At 33.0% G+C, this 11,526-nt stretch overlaps 2 protein-coding genes across 3 annotated transcripts in view; one reads left to right on the forward strand and one right to left on the reverse strand.

Annotated features, from left to right (window-relative positions):
• The window catches only part of ZC2HC1A (zinc finger C2HC-type containing 1A), a 50,828-nt gene extending 40,650 nt beyond the window's left edge, over positions 1-10,178 (forward strand). For both annotated transcript variants that reach the window (XM_045049754.1, XM_006943283.5), the window contains 2 exons: positions 2,907-3,014; positions 7,654-10,178. In XM_045049754.1, coding sequence (XP_044905689.1) covers positions 2,907-3,014; positions 7,654-7,819 — 274 coding nt within the window. In that variant the 3' untranslated portion in view covers positions 7,820-10,178. The remainder of the gene's footprint in view (positions 1-2,906; positions 3,015-7,653) is intronic.
• Positions 1-11,526, reverse strand: part of IL7 (interleukin 7) — a 95,489-nt gene that overhangs the window by 19,852 nt on the left and 64,111 nt on the right. The window lies entirely within an intron of this gene.

An 11,526-nucleotide genomic window follows, 5' to 3' on the forward strand; every position in this document is an offset into this window, starting at 1 on the left:
ATAAAGATGGGAGAAGTCTTTGCGATATTAGCAGCAACCATGTGTTCTTTTTAAGTAGTTAGTGATCAATCCTAGAAGGAAGAATTTGTGCCCTGAGCCATTTTCTTAGTACTCCTGTTGCTCTCTATTTGCTCTGAAGTGTATCTCAAAGAAACAGTGACTGGTGGCAAGGTAGAGTAAGTGTAATTCCAAAATTAAACTTTCTTTATTATTGTGTGACCTAGGTCAAGCAGATTACAGATACAGAATAAGGGTAGCGCTTTTCAAACTCTGGCCAGGAGCAAAAGTGTGCTGACCATGTGGGACTGGGGCAGCATGTTTTAAGTACTGATCAAGACTGTTTTTCCCAATCTCCTAAGAATGGTTCCTGATACTCAGATTCCACCTCTTAGAAGATGTTACTAAAAGTACATGATTGATATTTCATAATGATGATTCTTGTTGATAATCTGATTTTTCTCTAATTTTAAAACAATTTTCTAATTATTTGAATAACTTCATTGATATGGTGAGGTTATATGTGTATATCTAGAGGTGTGTTTGTATTATCTGTGTATCTCATGTACATAATATAAGAAGGTGATAGGATTTCTAGCAAGACTTTGTTTTAGAGCCAAAAAAAAAAAAAAAGTGTCCTTCCTATTTCTCTTCTGACTCTCACTGGAGGAATTGCCATTGTTTGGCAATTAGTTTTTAGAGGTTGAATTCCCAAAAAGGTACTGTAGCAGTTCTGCAACATCCCTGGAGGGGCTGGCTATATAAGAGTATATACACCTCATCGCTAGACTGTCAGTCGCCATTTGAAGGGTCCAGGGTAACCCATTCATACACCAAGGTGATTCTTGTCAAAGTTTAGAAATTATTATTATTTTTTTTTATAGTTTACTTATTTTGAGAGAGAGTGAATGAGAGCAGGGTAGGGGCAGAGAGAGAAGGAGAGAGAGAGAATCCCAAGCAGGCTCCACACTGGCAGCGCAGAGTTGATGCGGGGCTCCAACTCACGAACTGCGAGATCATGACCTGAGCTGAAACCGAGAGATAGACACTTAACTGACTGAACCACCCAGGCGTCCCAAAGTTTAGAAATAACTTAAAGTAACTACTGAAAGCAGCCTCTTTTTGAATGACAGCATTGCATATTGATATAAGAAATGTAACAACCCATCTAAATTCAAGTTCAAATACTGTGGCCATGTTATAGCTTTTCAGCTTACTTAATTTCTCTGAGTATGAGTTTATTCAACTTTAAGATGGGAATAATAATATCTTCGGAGATTTCTGTGAAGATTAAACAAAGTAAAGTATGTATAGTACCTGGCATCATATTTGGCATTTGGAAAACAGTAGATGTTGTTATTACCTATGTCTATTTTGGAGGTAGCTATTTCAGAGACTGTCTCCAACTTTGCTCGCTAAGGAGGAAGAATTTCAGCCATTGTTTAAGAACTTACCATCTAAAGGAATTTTTAAATGTATTCTGCTTGTTCATGTGACACAACATTGGATATCTCTGAAAAGAGTTGACTAAATCTCTAAAGAGGGAGAAGGAACTAGCTCTTTAACATCTGTTTGGCAACACATTTGAATGTGTCACCTTGGTGAAGTTACTTAACCACTCTTTGCCTTAGTTGCCTCATTTCTAAAGTAGAGTTATTAATACTGTTTACTTCATTGGATTATTATGAGGATTAAGTAAGCTTATATATGAAGGCAATTAGAAATATAACTATACCAAATGTGGTAAGCACCATTTTGTAAATGTTAACTAGTAGTAGTAGTAACAATAGCCATAGTAGTAATAAAATAGTATTATCATCATCGTCAACTATTCTGAATGTTTATATAAATTGCAGCTGGCATATCATAACTTCTATAAGAAAACTGATGATAGTTAATTTTAGAAATGGGGAACTTAGACTCAAGTTGCCTGCTACTGCCACACTAGTCAGTAGCAATTTGGGTTTGAATCCGGGTTCATCTGAATCCCAAATCTTGTACTTTTACCACTGTATTGTTATTCATCCGTCTAAGCTTTCTTTGATTCCTGAAATTTCATAAAGGGAATTCAGTGATGATCCAACCAGAACTCATCTACTGATACCATATAGTCCAGGCTGTGTAGTTGACTAGATTAAATCTTAAAAGGGGGAAATTATATTAACCCATTTATTTTAGTTGCTATTTCCAAGAGTAGGCTTTCATTTATTGAAAATTATTAAATATTTCTTGGCTAATATTTGGCTAATACTGGCTAATATTTCTTGTTTTTTTTTTAATGTTTATTTATTTTTGAGACAGAGATAGAGCATGAGTAGGGGAGGGGCAGAGAGCAAGAGAGACACAGAATCTGAAGCAGGCTCCAGGCTCCGAGCTGTCAGCACAGAGCCTGATGCGGAGCTTGAACTCACAAACCGTGAGGTCATGACCTGAGCTGAAGTCAGATGCTTAAGCGACTAAGCCACCCAGGCGCCCTCTTTCTTATTTTTTTAACCACATCTCATAATGTGTAACATATTATTTAGCAGGTATTCATAGGCATTTAACAAATATCTCTATTTTGAAGGAACTATAGATTTAAACTTTTAAAATCCTGAAGCCTTTCAGAATTATTAACTTTAAATTTCACGTAACATATATATATATATATATATATATATATATATATATATATATATATATATAGTTGATTTTATATGCCATCAGGATACTGTTAGTAAATGCAAAGTGCTTTGGATTATCCTTAGCTTTAACTATTTTCAGATTTAAAATAATTACTTGTATTTTAATCTTTTGAATTCACCTCTCTACAGCTTCAAATTATTTTTCTAATCATGCAAATAAGCAATATGAGAAATAAATGCTTATTATTTTTTATGTTTTCATTATGTCATCTCTTTCTCTCTTAGAACTAACATCAAACCTCGAAATTCCACACCACCTAGTTTGGCACGAAATCCTGCTTCAGGTGTGCTTACAAACAAAAGAAAAACATATACTGAGAGCTACATAGCCAGGTATGTTTAGCTCTGAGATTGTAAGAACTAAAATAAAAATGAATATATGTAGTTTTTTAAGGCCGTATACAAAAATATGTATCAGACTGTTAATAGAAAATCTAATTTTCCTTTACTGTTAATGATTTAGTTTGGTTTTTAAGCTGTACACTAAAGAAATAATTTGGGCATAAATAATAGTTTCCTATACCTTGTAGTTATTAATGTTGTAAATGCTCAAAGTAATCTGTTCAGTTTCACTGGATTCATTGGTATTTTATATCTTAATTTTAAGTGCAACGTAGTTCTTTTTACCTCAACAAATTGAGTCTTAGACCCTTTATACCACTGGTATTGTAATTTTCAGCAGCATTTTAATACATTTAAATTCCCCTACTGAGGTTGTGAATATCCATGTACTTCCCTTTCTTATCTGTCACAATATTTGTACAACTTTGACATTCACTCCATGTTTAAGCATATAATGAAATCCTTCCAGTTACAGCTAGTATGTGTGTGTGTGTGTGTGTGTGTGTGTGTATCAATCACAACTATTCCAGAAAGCTTTAAGGTAATATACAGAGATACATGTTGAGATACAATATTATATAAAAATGTGTGTGTGCGTGTATGTGTGTGTGTGTGTGTGTATATATATTCCAACTATTCCAGAAAGCTTTAAGGCAATATACAGAGATACATATTGAGATACAGTATTGTATAAAAATGAAAGAATAGGAAAAAGAAAAATGAGAATTAAAAGATAAAGCAAAAAAAGGAATGAAGTTAGTCCACAGCTTAGCCCTTGGCCATAAATTGGGTCCAAACTTTGTAGCAGCCAGAGTACAGGAGAAGAGAAGAGTAGTTACATGATTGATGTTATATTTAAAAAACAAAAATTATTTCTCTTTGAAAGCACTAGTCTCAATGCCTCAGAAATCTGCCTGTCAATTCTTATAAAAGAGGAACTGAGTAATTTAATGGATAACTTTTTTTTCCAGCTTTATTGAGAAGTAATTGCCATACATCACTGGATAAGTTTAAGGCAGACAGCATGATGTTTTGTTTTACATATATTCTGAAACGATTACCATATGTTCGGTTAACATCCATCTTCTTAACACAGATAGAAGGAAAAAAGCAAAAAAAAAAAAAAAAGATTTCACCTTGTGCTGAGAACTTTTAGGATTTACTCGCTTAGGAACAGTGTTCCTATCTGTCACACTGTTTGCTGTAGTCATCATGTTGGACATTACATCCCTAGTACCTATTTATCTTACAACTAGAAGTTTATACCTTTTGACCACCTTCTTCTAATTTATCCTCCCCATCCAATGGATAACTTCTTAACTAACATCTCCACTGTAAATACGGTAATGAATTTCATAGGGTGTTTTAAGATGCCCTCAATGCAGGCCTATAACATGAATTCACCAAAAATTATTGTGATATATATTTGTTAGGTATAGGTATATATGTTGTCCGCTTTTGTTATAACATACACAGTTATCCATTATTTAGATTTAATGCAGGGTTAGATTTTCAAGTATCTAAATCCTAGCTGTCAATCTTGGTTGTTACCCTTCAGAACAAAGCACCTGTGGAACTTTCTGAAAATGAACAGGTCCACATCCCTCCCAGAGAGTTTGAATTCTTTGGTTTGGATTTTTAAAGTTTTAAGAGTGATGTTTAGGCATAACATGGAATGAGAGCAATAGATGAATAGGCGAATTACTACCTTTCCAGCTACATTCTTTAATAAACATTGTTTGTCTCAGCTGAGGTTTTGATGCATGTTAAGTATGAAAGAAGTGAACTTAATGTTTCTTGGATTCCTGACATGTGGCTGTACTATGTTGTTGTGTAAGTATAGGGCCATTCTGAGTGTAGAATTAACATTCTCTTATAAAGTAGAAAGCTTAATAAATACATGCGCTTGAATAAAAAGATCATTTAATCTTTCTAAAGAGGTAGACAAAAGAAGTGTCAACAATCAGGGGTAAAAATCCATTAAAAATGAGTTTGGGTTCTTTTTTTGGTTTTCTTTTCTTTCTTTTTAAATGGTTGATATGTGATAGGAAACCCTGAACCTTGTTCACTTGACTTACTACCCTACCCAGATAGAATAACTACAACCATAATAGATGAAGAAATCTCATAGATATCTTTTCCTGCAAGTTTGAGAGACTACATTTTCTGGATGGTTCTTCCACCCAAAATACCTAGAAATAACTACACAAAATGGAACAAATATCCTTTTGAATGTATAGCTTAGCTCTCAGAAAAGTAAAGGAAACCTCCACGGGTAAATAAACAAAGGAAACTAGAGGTCAAATGGGTAAATTAACCCTGACACTGCACTTACATTTGAGGCTTTACCGATCTTCCTGTTGAAAGGCTTGGGTTTTAATGTCATTGTGGGAGAAAGGAGTTGGTTTGTTGGACTTGTACAAAGTGGAGCTTTAGAAACTCAACTTTGCCTTCCCCTCTCGCTCATGCCTCTTCTCTAAGCCAGGACTCTTGAAATGCTCATCCGGAGGCACAGCTAGATGTAGTCACATGGTAATATATGACATTTGGCATTGGGATTACTGACAGGAAATAGGGAATGATAGCAAGAAGTGTCAGGTGTGTCTCTTTCCTGGAAATCCTTGCCCCCATCCTGGAGCTGGTCTTTGACCGTCCAAGTGACAGCTTGGGTGTGAAAGAACAAGATCTTATAAGTGTGTGTAGAATCAGTTTAATTGGAAATTCTGTGTCCCCCAAAGGGAACGAGTTTCTCACATAACAGTCCATGGACATAGCTTTCATTTTGTCCTGAGGGATGTCTGGTTTCAGTGGACAGCGTATAAGCTCTATGGCCTGGAAGCACAGCTGGCATTCCACCTTTTTAAAGGTTTTCATTAAAGAAGGCTGGGAAGCTATCCCAGTGTCAGATGTGTCCACAGAAACAAGGAGTTCACCTTATGCTACATTATAGGTTATATTAAAATAGAAATGATTATAGCTGACATTCTTGTGACATTTCTGTTTTTAAAGAAAATTCTTACATGTCACCATTAAAGAGGGAGACTGATACAGAATTCTGTTAAATACATTTTATTGATGTAATGACATTCCCTTTTATTCCTAATTTTCTAAGTGTTTTTTTAATCAAGCATAAGTGGTGAGTGTTATTAATATCATATATGTACATATAACTAATATTTTTAAATCCTTTAGTCTGTTTATGTGATAAATTGTATTAATATATTTCCTAATGTTAAATCAGTCCTATGTTCTGAAATAAACCTAAAGTGTCCTGAATTGCATGTTTGTAAATTGCATTTGCTGAAATTCTTGAAGATATTTACATGTATTTCCAAGTTAACAGGTAAATTTTATTTTAATTTTATCTTATTAGTTTGAGTTTCAAACAACCTTTGAAAAGAAATTGCAGAATATTGTTTTTCACCTCCCTCTTTTGGAAAAGTTTAGTAGAATTTACCATGTAAAACTGTCCTGAGTCCATTATGTGTGTGTGTACCTACGTGATAAGGAGGGGTAGTCTGTTAATTACTATTTAATTCATAATTTAATGATTATGTTTGTTTAGTGCTAGTTTATTTGAAATCAGTTTTCATAAGTACATTTTTCTAGGAAATTTTTCATTTCATCTGAGCTTCAAATTGCTAGCATAGAATTGTTCTTATAATTTTAAATCTCTGTTATATCTGTAGTTACATCCCTCTTTTATTCTGAATATTGTTTGTTCCTTTTTTGTTGATCAATCTTGAGAGAAGTTTTCTTTGGCATTTTAAACAGACCAAATATTTTGCTTTCTTTATCCTTGTCATGTATTACTCATTCACTTACTCGTTAAAAAAATATTTACTGAGAGATGAGTTTATGTCCAGTACTTCTCTTGATCCTAGCCTAGAGCAATAATAAAACAGATAAAAATCCCTGCACTCAGGGAGCTTACAGTCTTATGGAGAAGACATAACATAAATAACATATACTGCATGTCAGATGGACAACAGTTAAAGCAAAGGGGGACACAGAGTTCAAGGTGACAGTGAAGAGTGTCCAGAGCCATGAGGGTTGCAGTACAGGGGATAAAGGATGAAAGAATTTGAGTGTGTTAGTGTAACTAAAGTAGAGCAAAGGACCTAATGATAATGATGAGAATTTTAAAAGATACTATGGATACAGTGAAAATAGCATAATAGATTGGGAGAAATTATGTATTTAGTTTTATAATATATGTTATATGTACATATTTATTATGATGTATATTTGGAGGAAAGACCTCCACCTTTCCTCAGGGCAGAGTTCCAGTTTTCTCTGTAGAGATGGTTTTGCAGAAGGGACACCTAACTTTCCATCATGCTCCCATTGTAGTAAATACGTAGTATATTGAGGAGATGCAAAGTGTGGTGGCATTTGTTCCTGAAAGATTCTCATAACAGGGACAAATAAAATGCCAAAGAAAACATTTAGAATTTCATTATTAACTAAAAGGGATTCTTTTTTTTTTAATCTAAACTAGAGGAATATTAAAAATGAGGTTAAACAATGTTCTAGTTGTACTTAATATTTTTATGTTGTGTTTTCTAAGGGTTATGAAAACTACTGACAAGAACTTTGTGTTTCCACTTTTTTTCCTATACTTCTTCAGGCCAGATGGAGACTGTGTATCTTCACTTAATGGCGGAAACATTAAAGGCATGGAAGGAAATTCAACAGGACACTTACCAAAATTCTGCCACGAGTGTGGGACTAAATACCCTGTAGAATGGGCAAAGTTCTGCTGTGAATGTGGCATTCGAAGAATGGTTCTGTGAACAGAGTCCAAAAAAAAGCTAAGTCTAAAATTTTATGACTATTGCTGCTTGGACAGCTAAGCACTTCCTCTACTGAATTTATGCTAAAATTATTCAAAATACTTTTTTCAGCAATTTTTGAAGCTTAATCTTTGGCTGTGTAATGTGTGTGTGTATATATTTGTGTACATATACTGTGTATAATAAATACCTGATGCCCCAAACTGTGCCATCCAAGGAAATATTCACTCATCTGTCAAAATAATTTCAAGTGGAATCATTAACTTAGGTGTTACTTTTCTGTTATTGTTGTTAAAGCACATGAAGCATACCTCCACAAAATCAAACACTAGTGCTCAGTCCTTCAGGCTTTAGGGATGATCATTACCTTGAGCAAAAAATCAGAACAAACATATTTATTATTGGTGCCTATTTTCAGATAGTATCATAGGATGGGATGCTTGAAATTTTGGAAATGAAGAGAATATTTTTAGTTACAACTAGTTATGTGAGATCATTTCTGTAGAGCTGGCCAACAATTAATTTTATAAATACTAAAAAAGAAAGGAAAAAAGCCCCACAGGTGTAGGTTGTCCTTTACTCAGTATATCATTAATTTTATAATTTAAAGGTCTTTACTCATTCTTTAAAATGTAATTACGCAGTTTCCTTTTTAGAAACACAAGACTGAAAAATACAAATGTGTCTTATTTCAGTCATAACTGAATGATTTTTTTTTACTTCTTTGTTAGTTGAATGTATATTCTAATTGTATCTCCATCTTTCATTTTTTTCATAACCTCATGTCTAAAGAGTTTTATTTTACTACTTTTTTTATTTGCAAAGTTTGAAAATAATATAAAATGCATAAATTTCCTTACAAAATTCCACACATTTATTTCTGTGTAATTAGAAACAATTATTTTTAATAGATTTTAAAACAAACCACCTCACCTAATAAATAATTTGGATAATCATTAGCAATTTTTAAATTTTAATTTCCCTTGAAGTATAGTTAGATGTAGTTATGAGTAGGTCAAGAGAATGTCTAATTTTCCTACTTATATTTTCTTTTTAGTGTTTAATGCCAAAACACCATTCATATCACAGTAAAAACCCCACTGAAAATGCATTGCTTTAATGCATTAGTTGACTTAGTAATTAAACATTCACAAAAATTTAATTATACTTTAATTTTGGCTAAAATGTAGCTTTTAATCATTGTCACTTTCAATGTAACAGTATTTAGCAGATTTCTTTGATCGCCTATGCAGCCATATTCTGTAATTTATTAGTAATTTCTGTTGAATGGAAAGAGCTTTGATCTTATAAAGTTATAAGCAAATCTTTTATAGGCAGTTTATAGCTTCTCATTTATGACTGTGATCAACTGTAAGGGTTAATGTAGAAATTTGTGGCTTACAATTTTTCTGAAATTTATTTATGCTTATACTTTGTAATTGTATTCATTAGTTTTTGGGGGTTTTGTTTTTTGTTTCTGTTTTTGTTTTTCATTCGGGCAGGGTATGTAAACTTGAGATAATGGGAATTGTTATTTTATTTTCCTTATGGTTTCTTTCCTGACTTTTTATTAACTTTTTTTTTTTTTTCTGGTTGTCTTCATTCAGTCAAATTAGTCTTTAAAAGAAGTCCATTTATTAGAATAAGCTGTAATTAATTTAGGAGAATAATGTACGTATTAGATTTTCATTTCTATAATGTGTTATTCTGTCTTAATTGTTATAAATCATAGGAAGAACTTTAAACTTTGTTTTACCTGGAACTGAGCACTATTTTTTTTTAAGACCACATAATTTTTGCCCAAGGGGAAGGGTAGATAAAATGAACTTAAACAGAAGTGGCACGTGTTTGTTTCTCACAGAATTTTGCAGTAGCAAGTAAATGTTACAATGTACTACATGGAAAATGAGTTGGTAAAAAAAAATCATCCAATTCTAGAACCCAGAGATTATTATAAATAGTAAGTTGGTGAAGTATACTTATGAATTATGAAACATGTTGTGACAATGTGTTTAAATGCATTTTTATATTACTTACATATATTATTCTCACATTGATTTGTTGTGCAATAGTTCAGTTTATGAGAAATTTTCCTAGATCATTTAGTTTATTTTTATTTATTTTCACAAGTATTTGCCAGTGTGGTAGAATAAAGAATGATTATAAGCTTAAATTTAAAATGTAAAAATTGCTTATATATTATTCTGAAAGTCATTAGCTTGAAAAAGTAAAATTATTATGGTTGCTGTTGTCTCTTGTTCACAGTTTTTTATTATAAATATTGTCTTCATTTTTGAACCTATTCAATAAAGATGAAGCAAAAAAAAAAAAAAAAAAATTCCAGTCGGTCTTTATTAATGTCTTAGCTTTTACCCAGACATAGGTAGAAAGATAAGAGCACACTGAAATATGAAGAAAATATTCAAAGTCTAAATACAAATTTTTTTAAATGACAGAAAGTAGCTTTTAATTGGCCATTTTTTTGTGCCATCAGCTTTTAAAAAAATTGCTATTACTTTACTGAATTGCAGTGTTTTCTGACTTCAACGTATTCTAAATGTTTCATTACAAGATTTCTAATGCATAGTAAATTCTCTTCATGGCCAGTAAAATATAGCAGTTGAAAACATTAGTGAACTTAAGATTGATAGAAAACGTTGCGTGTATATTTCAAATTAGGTAATGTTACAGTTAATGGCAAAAAGTATTGGTTTGTCATCAATACTTAGTAATTTTAGACTATCATATTTAAAATTTTAAACAGGAGCTGTCTCTAGTAAAAATATAATCAAATTAGGGGCACCTGGGTGGCTCAGTCGATTAAGCATCCCACTTTGCTCAGGCATGATCTGGCGGTTTGTGAGTGTAAGCCCTGCATTGGGCTCTGTGCTGACAGCTCAGAGCCTGGAGTCTGCTTTGGATTATCTCCCTCTCTCTGTCCCTCCTCTGCTTGCGCTCTGTCTCTCTCTCAGGAAATGAATAAACATAAAAAAAATTTTTAATATAATTAAATTAAACATGTTTGATTTGTACTCAATGCAATATATTTGCATTGTAGGTATATGTATTTTATGTGGTGGATATATTTTTAGTACTAAGATAATTTTTCCAACTGTGTTACTGAATTGAGCAGTAGAAAATCATTAAAACCAAGTTAATGATAGCCACACTTATTTTCAGTTTTTTAGTTAATTACTACTATCGATACTCATTATATGGAAGTTTGGCTTGGCTTATACGTGGATTGCTTTTTTTGCCACTAGAGGGTGCTTTTAGATAATTTAATATTACCAGCTTCCAATTTTATTTTAAAGGCCTCTCCGCAACATAGATATATCTATGTCTATCTCATGACATTATGGAGCTTTATAAAAGTTAGTTTTTATTCTTCATTTTGTTGTGACTTTAATAATTCGTAAGCTTGTTTTTTTTAATGTTTATTATTTTTGAGAGAGCGAGAGACAGCAAGCAGGGAAGGGGCAGAGAGAGTGGGAGACACAGAATCGGAAGCAGGCTCCACGCTCTGAGCTGTCAGCACAAAGCCCCATGCGGGGCTCGAAATCACAGACCGTGAGATCATGACCTGAGCTGTAGTTGGCCACCCAACCCACTGAGCCACCCAGGCGCCCCCATATGCTGATTTTTAAGAACCTTAATCTAGCTCATTTTAGGCACCATTGTGGTAGTAATTAATAGGAATGTTTAAT

Source organism: Felis catus, chromosome F2, assembly GCF_018350175.1.
Source record: "Felis catus isolate Fca126 chromosome F2, F.catus_Fca126_mat1.0, whole genome shotgun sequence".
In the NCBI taxonomy this organism is placed as follows: domain Eukaryota; kingdom Metazoa; phylum Chordata; class Mammalia; order Carnivora; family Felidae; genus Felis; species Felis catus.